This window comes from Sander lucioperca, chromosome 13 (genome assembly GCF_008315115.2).
Source record: "Sander lucioperca isolate FBNREF2018 chromosome 13, SLUC_FBN_1.2, whole genome shotgun sequence".
In the NCBI taxonomy this organism is placed as follows: domain Eukaryota; kingdom Metazoa; phylum Chordata; class Actinopteri; order Perciformes; family Percidae; genus Sander; species Sander lucioperca.
In genome coordinates, this window is record NC_050185.1 from 12398703 (window position 1) to 12415411 (window position 16709).

The window sequence follows — 16709 nt, forward strand, 5'->3', positions numbered from 1 at the left end:
CTCCCAAAACTACAATTGTTTATTCTGGATTTTCCTTCATGTAGAAATACTTTGTACACATTTACATTTTTTCATTTGAGACAAAGTGTGAGTTTGCAAACAAACTATAAACACTGGAGAGCTCTAGCATATATATCCAAGCTATCTAATTTATACTTCTAACATCAGAAGGCTCAGCATTTCTAGATATGTTTCAGCTAGAATACACGGAGGGGAAAGTTCAGGTTTTTTTTCAATATTTATAAAGTGTATGCCATAAATACATTAACAACAAACTTGTCCTCATGAAATGCTACAAAAAGGAAAAGAAACTAAAAAGGAAATGTGGAGATAAGTCAATCCTTTTAAATGCTCAGTCACTGCACATTCAGGTCTGTGCTGAGAATTTACTGTCCTGTTCCCTAACAATAGAGATCCAGGTCAACGAGCGGTGGAAACGTCCAGCATCGGTGGCTCATGCCTGTCCAGAAACATCTCTGTGCTTTAACTTTGCCACCTCATCCCTGATACCGGCAAGGCTGAGGCACCCGCTGGCTACATGGAAATAGGTGTGGTGGGGGTGCTATTCATACAGCCCCCACAACCTGTCTAAAAATAACAGAGAGCGGAAGACAGCAAGAGAAAAAGAGAGACTGGGTCTGTGCTCTAATACACATTAGCTGTGTGCTGTGAGTGAGGAAAAGTAGCACACCTCCTGTATGGGAATTCGGTGTGTGTATGTTTATGTGTGTATTTCCAGTGGCGGGGGGTTTAGGAAAGGACTCAGTACATTGCATCCTCGTATATGTCCGTCCGCAGGCAGAATAGGATCCCTCCGCCCAACATGAAGATGGTGGCTCCCCAGCCGAGCCCGTAGCCCCAGTTGAACTCGTGATAGGTCTGAAGGACCGTACCGTCGATGAACTTGATCGGGTAGAGGACCAGAGCACAGGCCTGCAGAACCACTAGAACCAAAAGAGTCAAACATCAGATTTTACTGGGGAAAAACACTGCTAGGCAACACTAATGTTATTAAATATTACAGCAGTATTTGTGTTACTGATAGCACTTCTACAACCACGTCAATACAACTTTTACTACTACTATGACTGGTGCCGTTTCAAGTACCATAAGGTCTATAATAATCTTTATAGCACTTTTCAAGCAAGGACCAAAAGGTGCTTTCAAGTGTAAGGTACAAATGCAGTGCAATAACAAGATATAAGATATCTTTTTGCATTAAATGTATTTCTATTTCTCATCCAGTCTGCCATCTGCATAAAAAAAGGAAAACATCAAGAGAAACAGTCTTTCTATGACACTCCTCCTTGTGGGATTTTTGCTCTTTTGAAGTGGTTTGTCTTTTTTCTCCTGAGAGTGACTGACTTAAACAGCACATTTCGGCAAAGTAAAGCCTCTGCTGTTACCTTTCTTTAGTGAAATGAGGAACAATTTTCTAACAATTATTCTTTATTCATTAAATTTATTCACTAAAGGAAAATGTCTTTAATGCCTCAATCATTAAATAAAAAGTAATTTTTTTTTTCCTTTCAAATCATTCAGGACAATGAAGTACCGGTGGTAAATGCGTCACTTAGGGGGGTACGTGCATGTGTGTGTGTGCAATCAAAGGAGTACTGTGGTCTCCTCTCACACCAGCTACCTCGGTTCCCTTTCGTGCATGCTAGGTGACTCTTGAGGAAGGGACTTTGTGTGACTACGACTCCGCCTTTCCTTCCTACAGGACGGAGCAATGGGGGCGTGCAGGAGGGACGACGGCAGCTCAAGAATGTGGCGGTGTTGATGGAGCCCAGACTGAGCTCGCAGCCCACTGAGGTCATATTTCTGGACAGAAAATAAATACCACACAGCCATGGTCCTGCCAAGGAGCATTTAACAGAGTCCAACCCCTCTGCTGCTGCTGCTCTGCTGAGGACTGTGTGCCTGTAAGGAGACCTTATTCTCGCAAGGCTCTTAAAGTAATTACACACAGGAAAGGATAACACTGCCTTCCCACACTTTTCAGTAAATGGCTAACAGTCAAAAGCTCAGCCATTAAGTCCACTGCACACACTGGTCTTTTTGTGACTGATGGTTTCAGAGACAGAACAAGAGAAAAATCCCTTCCATTTCCCCTTCAAAGTCAGATTAAACAATTTTTCACAGCGGTTGACAGCATTATATATTATTGTCTATCTGCTTGTTCCAGCCATTCAGTCTAATCTATGAAAAGCTAGAACAAATAACCTAATATCTTTCCACTCACCATGGGTTTGAAAACGATGGACACACCACAGGGAGTCTGGGGTTGAGGAGGATACTATGACTAACAGACTAATCAGACAAATGTTAAAGAAATAGTTTGACATTGTGAGAAATACACTTATTTGATTTCTCGCCGAGAGTTAGAAGAGAAAATTGATACTACTCTCATGTCTGTCCGTTATGTACACACCGCCGCCGACTTGAGCTTCAAAGTTACAGAAAGTCATTCATTCTCAATGGAAGCCGGCTTCTCTCAGCTGGAAGAAGCAGCAAATCTGTCGGCGTCGCGTTTTGGGCGTGTTGAGTGACCAGAGCGTCAAGCAGAAAGTTGAAGTTTGGTCAACTTTACGGTAATGAGCTATGACGCAGTTCAGCGGCAAACGACCAGCAACCAATCCAAATATAGACGTCCTTCGCGCTGGCTGATTCCAGAGAACATATGATGTAAACTTTCGTTCCTACCAAAACATTAGTTCTGAGAAAATGGAGGAAAAGCTCATCATCGCTGTTGCTGGGTTCCCTATAATTTATGATATGACTTTGTTTGCGTATAGGGACCAGTTAAAAAAAAAAAACGAGGCATGGGATAAAATAGCAGGGATAGTTGGTGTCTCCGGTGAGTTGGTAAAGTACGTGATGTTTTTATTATTTAAGTACGTATGCTATTCTTCCTTGCTTGATGTGAATGTCCTGCCACATCAGAGCGGCCAAAGCGTCAAAAGCTTCCCCGTACTTTTTGACAAGCGTCCTTGACAGGGTGGCCAGAGCTTCTTTTGCAGCTCAAGTTGGCGGCGGTGTGTACGTACAGTTAAGTATGAAGCTACAGACAGAAGCAGGTTAGCTTAGCACAAAGACTGGAAACAGCTATCTGGCTCTGTCCAAATGTAACAACATCCACCTACCAGCATCTCTAAAGCTCACCAATAAACAAGTTATATTTTGTTTTCATCCATATACAAACCGAAACTAGCTCCTGTGCTTTCAGTCTTTATGCTAAGCTAAGCTCACCGGCTGTGGCTTCATATTTAACAGACAGATAAGAGAGTAGTATCATTCTTCTCATCTACAGAAAGTCATACCAAGAAAGCAAATAAGTGTATGGATATTCCAAAAATGTCAAACCACTCCTTTAAGATGAGTCCACAGGCATAATGTAACACTGCAGGAGGAGGAATGTCATTTGTGATGTATGACAGGATGTCTGTTTCTTAAATAATCCCATTTTATTTTTCAAAACTGGAACTGGGCACGAGATAAGTAGCAGTTAGTGGTTAATGTGTCATCATTGTTGTCAAAGTAAAGTAAGCACAGGCTATGCACAGTATACAGAACAATGTCTCTGCTTTGGTTTTAATTATTCGTTTCATAAATAGATCCTCCCTCACCAGTGTCAAAATTTGGCTTCACCCAAAGGACCTTCTCACAAAGCATGCAGGAGAAGTGCTGTGCAAATATGAGGCAGTGCTGGGTGAGGAGTCTGTGGTTGCTTTTTTTCCCCTAAGTGACTTCACTTGGTTGGTAAGTCTGCAAATTCTGCGGCTGCTTTTTCTTGGCTCATGATCCGGCAGTTCCCCAGACTCCACACCACAGAAAGAATGATCTCAACCAGCACGCCTCATTCAGCTGCTTCTTTCCTTCTACACCCTTCTATTTAACATTAGCACTGGAACAAAAAAAAAAACCCTGTCTAAATGGAAATTGTTGCGGTTGCAGTGAACGTATATATGTATATATGTGCCATCTTTTTGTTTCCAAATGTGCATGATGTGTTGGAACATTGGATAGACATTTATGAAGGGCAGAAAGTGCAAATGATTTAAGAACTTTTGGTGAGAAAGTAATAGAAAGGAAGAGAAAGACATACCTGCAGTGAAGAGGAGCACAGCCACAGTGCGGTAGTGCCGTCTCTGTGTCCCCCGGCAGAGGGAAATCAGGGCCACCAGAAAGGCCAAGAGAGTCGCCACGGCACCGGCCACCAGCAGCACCAGGGTGGCAATCTGCCAGTCTGCAGGACGAGACACACGAAGGTTAGAGTGCAGCGACAAAAGCTTGATTCACAGGACAGCACTGTTGAATTGAACCGCTGTGTTGATATACACAAAACAAGAGCTAATCCCACAGAGGGGAGTGAGTGAAGCAGAACAGACTCAGACCTTGCATTTATACTCGCATACACACAAACTCTCCAATAACTGATATTTTCTGATTTTATCTTTCTACCTGTTTATATGTATTTCTTCTGAGAACATTGCCCAATGCTCATCAATCTCAAGGTTTATCATATTTTTGCTGATTTTTAAAGTTAGAAAGATTTCTTTTTGTCTATTTTGGTGACATTTTTGGTGCTAATTAATCCTTACTGTGGAGTTTCTGCTTGTGGCTGCCAGTCTTTTCCATGTCGGTTCAGCCATGGTGGCCTTTTAACAGCACACTTATTCAGTTTATTCCAAACAAACTCCAGTCGCTCCTGGTGGAAAAGTTAAACTCATCACTTCCTCTGCGTCAAAAGAGTCTTCCCTGAAAAGGCCTACACAACACTAGGTTGTTAAACCGGCACATTTTAAAAGCTTTTCTGACATGAGCTTAACTCTCTATTCAGTAAAGCAATGATACAGAGTCTGAAATCAGTCATCATCATTTGATGTCTCACCTGTCAGTGTCAGAAGAAGGCCAAACCTCAGGAGACTCGACTCAAAAGGAGTATTTGCATTTGATGAACACAGGTCCTAATTTAATTGTATTTAGGATGGTAAAAATGAACTTTTTCCCAATAACACATCTCAACATGATTTGATTCAGTCTTTAGGAAATATTTTTTGTCTAACATATTTGGTCCATTATGTGTTTATAAAAAAAAAACAGTGCACTTACATCACAATGCTCACTGACGCTGTAAGTTATAATACTGTATTGATCTGCATTATAATAGTCACTTGCAATTTATTCTGCATTGAATGGTGTCCGCCATTCACTCCAAAGATTGAAATTCAAGAATCTTGGGCTAGGTGTGACAATGTGTGCATAATAAATCAGCTTTGCCTTTTGGTGAACTGCCCCTTTAGCCCCAACACACCCCTCCACTGTTGCTTTAATGAGGTCTGCAGACTCTCAAAGCAACAAACCCGCCTCCCATTCACCCCAACACATTCCACAATATCAGAGAGCGGTCAGTCACCCCAAAGCTGTGTTTCCCTCTTTGTAGCATGTTTGTGTCTGTGATGGTGGTCACTCAGGCCTCTTAATATTAATGAACAGCTAAAATCTAAAATATCTGACATACTTTTGGCAACTAATTAGGCCAAGACTATATGTGATTTTATATGGTTTGCTTTTAGCCTTTTACTCTTTTTATTACTAATTTAACAGTCAGCTACTGTGTGTTTAATGTAGACAAAGCTCCAGTTAATAACAAGCCAACCTACTGTACCAGCCACCAGCCAAAATCTGGCACATTTAATGAGGATTTCCTCCCCTGGTGGGGAAAGGAAGGGGGTTGGAGGCATAAACACTCCTCTCATGTGGCGTCGATGCTTGACAAAAGGCAACCTGGTGGGTCCAGGCCTGGTAATGTGGATGATGGGGAAGATGCTGAATGTGTCTCTTCAAACCCTCTCAAAGCCTTATCGGTTGGAGTGGGTTAACTCTTTGTGTGCCAAAGAGATTGTGTTGCTCAGTTTTCTGTTATTTTGTATCCTAAACATGGACATTGACTTGACCTAGACATAATGTTAAAGCATCAATGCCACTCATAAAGAATCAACATTTAAATGTAACACTGATTCACCAGGCCTTTGTTAACTGATTTACCATTCAAAACAAGACTGAAAACACATTGATAGTTGAACAATCCACATGTTTTTTCAATTCATTGCTCATGGATTAGTCAACCCTTGCTGGCTGAGCTGAGGATCACAATGACTTTGACACACGTCACTGCTCTGGTATGAACATAGGAAATGTATCAGCAGCACAAGAATCCCTGAATTCCTCAGCTGCTGGACAGAGAACAACAATCCAACTAAAACAGACTCTTCCTGGGAGACGGTGGCCAGAGCTGCCAGGCTGTTCAGTACAGTTCAACAAACATTCCTCTTTGTTTTGTCAAACATAGGATGTGCAGCCTTTTTATAGCCTAAATATCAGACCCTGAAAATGACCACTGATAACAAGCTAGTTTAATACACATGGCAATTACCAGTGCATTATGCATAGGCTATACCATATAGCCTAAATGGCAAAATCTGAGTTTTCCCTAAAAAAGTAGGCTACTTAATTTACTACAACCTTGAGATCAAAGCTTTTTTCTCTCCCAATGTCTGGTTATCCCCTTCGCAACTAAATAACAAACTCCAAGGACAGACTGTTATAAACAACCAAAATGAGCCAAAAGGTGCAAACACAAACACCAATTCCTACCAGATGTGAGGGTGGAGAAGCAGCTCCACTGAGCCTCCTCTGTCGGATGCCGTGCCTCGGACTGGGAGCAGGACTCCCACAGAGACAGGGAGAAATGCTCCGCAGTGACCCAGGCTGGGCTCAGCAGAGCCACCACGTCCAAACACAGCGCCAGGAAGACGCACAGCAGAGCGATCAGCTTGAAGGGCCGGAACACATACATCTCGTTCACAGACATCTTCTCCCAACCAGATACACCGCTGCAGGTCAATCACAGTGGAAATTAGCTCGCCGGAGGTCCGCGTGCGTCTTCTCCCACCATAGCCTTTACTGCTGCTTTGTGTGTGTGTGTGTGTGTGTGTGTGTGTGTGTGTGTGTGTGTGTGTGTGTGTGTCCAGCTGGAAAAGTTTAACAGGAGACATCCGGTTGGATCGGTTTTTCAAAATAATTGCACTTCAGCTGGGCCAGGCGATGAGTCAAATCTGAAATTATCTAAGAAATGTATTTTTTTATGGCTATCCTCCTTCCATAATGCTGTTTTCAAGTACCAGTCTTGACTCTTTATAGCAACAATATTGGAATTTTAGAAACCTGTAGGATATTTTGTCCAAAATATGTGTAGAGACCTTAAGGTCATGAATGGCATTGTATTCTGCTCTTCCTGACTGTCTGTGGGAAAGCCATCTGGCCTGATAAAATTGAAGGGAGTATTGACCGATAAATTAAAAAAACTGAATAAAAGACTCTCGGGAGGAGTGGAATACAATATCAAGTTATGACCTTGCTATGCCCTCTTTCAGCTCTGCAGAAGATAAGAACAGGCACATATCTCAGACAGAGTACACACCGTAAAACATTGATGAAACAGAGTATACAATTTGAGACACCTGTCTGGTTAACAATAACAGAACTGTCTTCTTGCGTGTCATCCTTTAACGATCTTCATGAGAAAGCCGGACCTGGACTACATCCAACTGATAACAGCACGACCAGGGATAGGCCAGGGGACTGGCGAATATGCATAAAAAGTGTGAGGTTTTGAGTAGCGGGCATCAGATGCCGGAGGGGACTCTGTCTGTTTTGTTAGGGAGTTATAGACTTTGTCTTGAAGGAAAATCTGATCCTTGTGCACATGTTTGAACTTGCAATATCACTTTACTAAAGCTTTGATATAACTTATCCAAGAATTGAATTGATTTTCTGGTCCACCAGTCAAGAAGGTGCAAGGGGAAGTGCCGAATGTAAAAGTTCGGTTACAATTTTTTAGCTGATAAATTTTCAACATTTAGCTCACTTTCCTCACATTTAGCGCATTTTCCTCACATTTGAGCCAGAAATTATATATATATATATATATATATATCCATTATATATAACATTTAGATTTAACATTTAACATTTAGATATATATCTAAGATTTAGATTTAGATATAATATTTAGATATATATTTAACATTTAGATTTAGATTTAACATTTAGATTTAGATATAACATTTAGATATAAATTTAACATTTAGATTAAGATATAACATTTAGATTTAACATTTAGATATATATTTAACATTTAGATTTAGATTTAACATTTAGATTTAACATTTAACATTTAGATATATATTTAACATTTAGATTTAGATATAACATTTAGATTTAACATTTAACATTTATATATATATATATAATTTGTGTCTCAAATGTGAGGAAAGTGAGCTAAATGTTGAAAATTTATCAGCTAAAAAATTGTAACCGAACTTTTACATTTGGCACCCCATAGGAAGTGACCAGATTTGAGACAGATTACATTTGGCCTTTAGGGGCCAGACCAGAACCGGTCAACGGTCACGTCAAATCCTTCAAGCCCAATCAATGTTGTTTTTTAATTTTTAATTTTTTTTATTATTATTATTGCTGTTATACTGTTAATCTATATTATTCATTATCATATTTGTACCTAATGTTAGCCTGTGTGCTTTTATTTGACCGCCAAAAACGAAAGATCCAGAAGAACGCACAAAAATTATTATTATTGTTATGTTTTTGTTGCAGCCAGTTTCTCACCTTTGGCTTCAAAAGTCATAACAAAAACAAGATAAAACAATATATATACAATATATATATAAAACTATATATATATATATATATATATATATATATATATATATATATATATATATATATATATAGATATATTTAGATATATATATCTATATATATATAGATATATATATCTATATATATATATTGGCCATGATTTCAGTGTTATGATGAGAGGATATTGGCTGAATGTCCCAACCTTAGAAGACTAGAAAAAACATCTGGGAAAAAAAGACATATGATACATACACTTTAAATTCATATAATTTAATTTATTTGTTATGTGAGATACAGTCCTTACCTCAGTACAGATGAGCAGTGCTGCTCCATCAGACCTCCTCCTGCTCCTTTAGACCCATACATTTTTATTTTGCAGCAGCATCTTTTCAGTCAAGTTAAAGGCAGTCTATAAAGAGAAAGTGCTAGAGGTATAAAATTCAACAAAGTTGTACACACACACACACACACACACACACACACACACACACACACACACACACACACACACACACACACACACATCACAGCCGCAAGAATAAGCCTAAATGAATATGTAATAATCAGTATAGTAATAATCAGGTGTTGACAATGTGTGTGTACCGTCAGAAGGGAATTGCAACCAAAATATTATACACAGGCCTACATATCAACACTTATAAGAAAACAGACTTGTATGCCAGACTTGACGAATTATGCAAAGATTACTGTAATTTCCAATACCTAAATTTACACATTAATGCTGTCTGGGATTACTGTGAAGGACCGGTACAGATTATTGTTACATACTGTGCTATTAATAACTCCCTGGTGGTGGTACTGATGAGTAGACATTAGCCCGTTTTTAGACCCTGTGGACGGAGAGTAAGTCATACTATATCCAAATGTATATGTCCAAAAGAAATCTGAACTATCCCTTTAGTGTCATTGTCTAAACTGAGGGTTGGAGTGAAAGTTGTAATGTGGTAATGGTCCAACAGATGGCAGACATGTGACATTTTGGATGCTAACGCCCACATTATTTTTGCTATTACTACTTCTTACCACCACTGCTTGTATAATTTTTAGCAGCAGATTACACTTTATGAGCAGAAGCAGTAACAACAGTAACATATTGACCACAAAAGACATGAAAAATCCAGTGCTTGCTGAAAAATTGTTGTGACACAATAAGAATAGAGCTGTCTATTAGCTTGCTGGTCGTTTCTTTTAATCCTGTTTTGGCTTCACACAGTCAGTGTGTGGGCCAAGCTCACTTATATTTTTACCTCATTTGGGAAATAACCCTTTGATCCATGCTCAAACATATGTTAATTTTAATATCTCTTACGAACAGCCACATCATTTATAAACACCTTATACGTTTCGAAAATAAAAATGACAAGTGTAAAGTTAGACTAGATTTAACTAAATGTAGTCTTATCTTCATTCAGTTTATATGTTTTGGGAAATATTTAATAATATCTCCTGGTGAATAAAATAACTGCAGGTTACGAACTCTAAAGCAGGACTTTCAGTAGAAGTAGAAGAAGAAGAAAATTGTGCAATTTTTGGAGTGTATAGAAACTTTTCAGAAGCAGCTAGATAAACTTAGAAACAAGTGAATGGCTTTGATTAATTATCCTATTACTGTAATAACATGAGCAAAGTTCAGCAAATGTGGATCATCTCATGGAACTCGACAATCCATATCTTCTTTCTGTAATCACACGTTTAGTCTTCATGTCTTCGAGGATGCTCATAAAATGATTCTGTGTTTTTTTTCAACACAATCCATGTGAACTACCTACATAATGGAGAGAAAAACAGGAGATGATAACCTATAATATCCTTAGTATCAGGCCGAGTGCCTAACATGAGCTTATTACTGTAACTGTTTTGACGTGGATGCAGACAGTTCCTAATCCTCCTTGATTCCACAAAAGACACATTTCTTAGGCAATGCATTTTTCAGAGTGGAGCAGATAAAACCTCCAATTTACCAAATCCAGTAACATTTGTCAGTATTAAAGGAGCATTTATTAGCATACGTAGAGACAAAACACCATCTCTTCTAAGATGTGCTTGTCTGACCTTCTTCACATATTTTTGGTTGATTGATTTATTGACCAACTGTCATGCATCTGTCTCATAATAATAACATGATGATGAGAGGCAACCAATTCACTGTATGTGATCCAATTTTTATTTTTATGTTGGTGGAATATGTGATTTTTACCAATGAGCTTATTTACCCTGAGTGCGGCCTGTGACATTTTTAACTAAATTTTCTGTTCTAATTTAAGAAATAAATACTACAAATTACAAATACACAGTTATTGCTGCTGTAAAAAAACTCAATTTCTGTGCACAAGAGAAACTTTAATAGCATGTGTGTTGTATATAGCAGTCAAGAGTTAATGCAGTAACTGATTTATATGAAAACATAATGGATTATTACTTAAAGCTATTCAATACAAGCAAACATTCTGAGCCTTTGGTCTCCAAATAAAGTTATCAAGTGCAAAGTACAAACAAAACTGATTTGAGCACTTTAAATTGTACCTCTGCTGCCTTCTTGCTCAGTTTTGCCTTATTTCATTCTACCCCTCTCATTTGGTGCCTAGATTAGAGGTTTTCAGTGTGTCTGACATAATGAGAGTTTCAGACTAATGCCACCCCTCTCAGTCCTATCGGTGCTGCCAAGCTGCCAGCAGGGCATCTAAGTAGGGGGAATCTAGTATTAGGCGTATCCATGGACAGAGCATTGCTCATTTCCTTTAAATGCCCCTCCTCCCCGACAAAACAGGCAGAGCGCTCTGTCATCCTCCTCCAAAAGCCCCTCATTAGAAAATCTGCCGAGCAGACAAAGCTACTTGAGACGGCACAATGGTGACTCCCCACATGGTGATTTAAAGGAGCATAAATGGAATCCAGGTCATGTTTTACTTTTTTGGATCCTATCTCTCTAATTCTGACTTATCCACTGAGCCACCCACCTACAAACCTTCTGTTTCGGTTTTTATCTACCATGTTTTAAGTATTTAGGTGATATTATTCAGACTCCAACATGCCAATACACTGTAGGGACTCACATGGCTGGTTAATACATTTTCTCTATAATAAAGAGCAAATAAAGTAACAAAGAGGTAAGGAGAATGAAGTGATGGGGGAAATTAGAAAAGGGGCAGAGCATTTTATAAAGTAAACACACATGATAATGACACACATCTGTGATTCAGCATAATTTATGATGATGATGAAGACTATTGTGTCCATGAGAAAAGAAAAAGCTTCTTCACAAACTGCTCATCACATGACGTCATCCTCCATTGCTCATCATAGTCTTCCTGGAGTGCCTGCAGCTGATTAGGCTCAGAGTAAGCCTCTCAAGGTTTTTCCGACAATGAATAAGCTTCCATGGTAACCGATGAGGCCTTGTTTAATGATGCTGTCATTACTACAGAAGTCTGTCCTGCTCATCTCTTTCTTTACCGTAACAAGAACATCACACCATTCCGAGTCATACTGTGTTCAGACTGTGTGAGCAGAATATAGTTTAAACAAAGTTTACATGTAAAAAACCCTCACAGCAGGAATGTTAATCCATTTACTCTCATTCATTCATTCAATCATTCATTTATACTTTCACAGTGGCGGACTCAGGCTGTCTGAGGAGCAGGGGCGGAAAAAAATAAAAAGGGCGCCATGGCCAGTCTAATCACATTTTCTCCATTTAAGGCCACCCATTAGTGCACTGCATTATGTTTCCTGCACTGTAAGGGAACCTAGAGGGCACTTTACCATGTTTTATCTACCACAGGGGCATTCAGGAGGGCATTTATGCTGTGTTTCTTTCAAACATGGGGACACCAAGGAGGGCGACTGCAAGAAAATGCACCATTGCTCTCATAGTGTTGTGGAATTTCATTCTCCTAAATACTTTATTTGATCACTTTCTGTCATTTGTATGCATCACAGATTTACTTTTTAAACAATACTGTACCTTTTCTCCCTCCTAGAGGCCCACTTAGAGACATGCCAAAAGACACACTGAATGTCTTCTCTGGACTGCTTGTGTAGCTCATCACGGTCCCTTCTTGTTTAACCTAAAAACATCACTAATGACACATGGCAGCACATGTATCGTCTCCTGAACATCACAGACATCAGAGCACATGGTTTGTTTAAAGTCACCTTGAAACCTCAACCTGTTCAAATGTTGACATGACAGTTGCATATTTTCCCCTTCACTGAGTATTTCAAGTCAGTCCAGCATACAAGTGCATCTCAGAGCAGCTGGGTTTGAAGTGCCTTGCTTAAGGTCATGTTGACAGTTAGTGTTGAGGGAGGCGAAAGCACGTCTCCTTCATTTCCTGCACTCTGATTTAGCAGCCTGCCAGGGGATTTAAACTGATGGCTTTCCAGTTCCCAGTCTATTGTCAAGACTACTGGTGACTCTGCAAAATGCTGAGGTGGGTTATTAGAAAGACGGCAACAGATTACTTTACATGTCATTTAGCCTACGCTTTTATCCAAAGCGACTTTACAATTGCTACCTATGTCAGAGGTCGCACGCCTCTGGAGCAACTAGGGGTTAAGTGTCTTGCTCAGGGACACATTGGCTGATGTATCGCAGTGGGATTTAAACCCCGATCTCTCACACCAAAGGCATGTGTCATATCCACTGCGCCATCACCACCGATTAATTTTGGACTGCTGAGATGAAGGCTTTCTCACTGCATCATCATCAATGTGTCATCATTTTGTGATTATAACTTGCAGTCAAATTGGAAGAGAAAGAAATTTGGTTGATGAATATGATTAAGAACCTGTATTTGGCCACTTATATTTTGGGAGTCTTCATCAGTTGGCTTGAAAAAAATTTTTTTAAGTGAGACCATCTCAATACTTTGATGTAGTGGACACCAGATGGAGTGACAATGTGTGTCAGTACAACAATAAACAAAGACTTTTAATGTGGTGCCACAGCGACAAGTGTCATTCTACCCATCGGGATCCAGAATAGTCAAATATGGGCCTCATTTGTGTTAAGTTCCCTAAACTATACCGTGACAGATTTATTTATGACTCCAGTGTTTGCGTTCTAGATACAAAGCCCTGCTTGGCTTCACAGTCACTCTGCAGTCCCACTGTGTTCCTGGATGTCCACCTGTCTCTCAGTGGCTCGACCACTCTGGGCCTGTCTGCCAGCTTGTGGACATCTGTTTACTTCCTCCTCCATCAGTTGTCATGGCTGCAACCGGCCCCCACTATCACCACCAGACCTCCCCCCCCCTTCACTCCACTCGCCGGCCGGCCTTCTCCACCCCTCTCTCGTGTTTCCCCCAGACACCAGCTGTGAATCACTTATGCTTATTCTGCAGTCCACCTCGTTCAGCCTTGTCATATCGACGGCAAGCACAGTACTCTGTCTATCCTTTGCTGCTTGTCGGACACACATACACCTCATTCCATATGTACACTGAAACTGGGTTTATGTCCATTCATCTTTATGAAAAACAAATTAGGTATGCAAAATTGTGCAAATGATTAAAAGACATCCATTGTATCTGTTTACCCTACTGCAGGAAATGGCCGCCAGACTACAATACATTGTTATATTGAAGGTGTACAATATGTTGTTTACTTCTAGTACATAATTTATCATGTTGCACCGGAATCTCTGGCTGACCTGACCCGACCATGATATAAGCAGCAGACTAGAAATCTGTTGTTAAATTCAGCACCTTCATCGAAAGGGTTGGCATTAAAAGCTAGTCATTACTAACAGGAAGGACAACTGTGATGAAGCTGCTTCATCAGAATGCATCAAGTCCTAACATTTGAGAGACTGAATTCAAATAGCTTCACATTGTCCTTTATTATGGGGCTCTTTATTTGATCTATGAAAGCATTTGGAGGTAATTTTGATTTCATAATCTTAAATATATTTCAGCACTTCAGAACTTTTATTCATTGGCATACATCTTTAAACTGCCAGAAGTAAAATCTATTATATTATGCCTCATTAAAAGATGTCCAAAAGGTTTGAAAGTACATTGGTTGTGCGTACAGTTTAGTTTTTATTGTGAAAACGGTTTTCATTTCCATTTCTCTCCAGGCAAAACATTGGCGAATAGACAACAAATGTGAAACACTTCCTCTATACATCACATTTGGAGATGTCACATTTACTCTTGTTGGTAAGGAACATTTAAACTGTGTGACCAAACAATACATTTTTTATTTTATGATTTCCCCGAATAAGGGATTATGTGACCAGATTTGGAACATCAGTACATGTTCACTTTTGGCATGAAACGCAGTGTGACACAGCACCCAACTGAGAGCCAAATATCCAAATCTGCTCCTCCTATGCCCCACAACCTGGAAAACTACCTCCTGCATTGACACTTTCTTCCCTCTCCCCTCTGTCAGACTGCAGGCAGTGGACAGCAGCCCTTGGGGAGCTCACTGAGGGAGGTGCGGAGCAGCCAGTGATCAGAGTGAATTAGAGTTATGCGTGACATGCAAAGGAGAGGCTCCAGAATGTGACAACAGCTGAGTTTTAAAGTGAAGCTTTTCTGCCTGAGGGGAGAGGAATAGACGACAAAGAGAGTGCTGCCGGCTGTGAAAAGAGTCAACTCCTTTTGTTGGCTCTTTAAAAACAGAGACCTGGTATCCATTGGTCTTCTCATTTAAAGCAGTGGGCTATTCAGTGATGTCTTCAAAGCAGAGCAATTAATGAACATGGTTGCAACAGTATAAATAATCTTTGCTGTCCTTTAGCTAAGCCCTTGTTAATATCCTCACACTTTCCACACTTGAAATTCCATGTGCAAGTATGAATAGAAAAGAAACTTCCTAAATTACATTTTTTGCCACTTTCATGTTTTTCTGTTGTTATATTGAGATCAATCCATCAAGCGAGATTCCAAGCATTATCTTACATTTTCTTGCCCCAAAACATTTTAAATTTAATTCTGAATATGTAATCTGATTATATTTATGTAAAACAGGTTTTAACTTCAATCCGCGGGGAGATCCACCGGGAGTTAAAAAAGTAGTAAAATAGTTAAAATAATTTAGATTGTAGCTCTTAATTCACAAAATGTAATAGGGATTATGATGACATAATTTGATTTGAGAGACAAACATCACTTGAAAATAGTATAAATAAGCAACCTCTCAAGAAACCAGTGCCTACATAAACTATCCTTTTGTGCACTAATAGAACCAAAGTAATAAATACATATTTAGGACCAGTGTTCACTTGCGTATTACCATCATCTTTATTAATCATTTGGGACACATACTGTATACTTAAACATATCAGTGTTACAAAGATGGATTGGTTTGTGGGGGAAAACACAGATTGTTTGCCCTAAAGTCAGTGTTGTTTAAGCATTAGACCAAAGATAAACTTTGTGGAACCTTATACATTTCTATTGTGGCCCAGTTTTCAGGCCCAGAAGTCATTACTGTCTGAGGGATATCATAACAATAGAGTTCATTTGTTTGGGGATGTTATGTTTGTGTTTTTCTTGCCACACTTTAGACTGTGTGGAGTATCACGTAACACCTCTGAAGCTCTACTTCTGTCAGTGATATTGAGACCGCACAACAATAACTAGCACAAAGCCTTTTTATTCAAATCTGTGACATAGCCATGAAGTTAAGAAAAGTTTACATCCCCAAGCTTGTAATTTAATATGAAATAATGACCAACGTGGGCATTTAAGTGACAAGGTGTTTTGGTTTCTTCAGTTTGACAGTTTCTCCCTGTGTAATATCTTTAAAATGAACCATTCGGTGTCATGTCACTTTGCTGCATCTACAAACTGTGCAGAAGTTAATGTAAAATCATCCACAAACATTTGATACCTTGGCCCTTGGGGATCGGTTGTCATTCCCATCATCAGACATGTCAAATTACTTCCTGAAAAGTAAAATGCAATAACTTTTCTTTCATGTGCTTCTCTTTTGCATCTGCGTGACAC

At 39.5% G+C, this 16709-nt stretch overlaps 1 protein-coding gene across 1 annotated transcript; it reads right to left on the reverse strand.

The window, feature by feature from the left end:
- LOC116064934 (transmembrane protein 47-like) lies at positions 1–7005 on the reverse strand. The gene is made up of 3 exons (XM_031320331.2): positions 6661–7005; positions 4109–4249; positions 1–944 (listed from the first exon to the last, which is right to left on the reverse strand). The coding sequence occupies exons 1-3, from the start codon at positions 6875–6877 to the stop codon at positions 763–765; spliced, it is 540 nt and encodes a 179-aa protein (XP_031176191.1). The 5' UTR covers positions 6878–7005; the 3' UTR covers positions 1–762.
- Positions 7006–16709: the final 9704 nt, after the last annotated feature.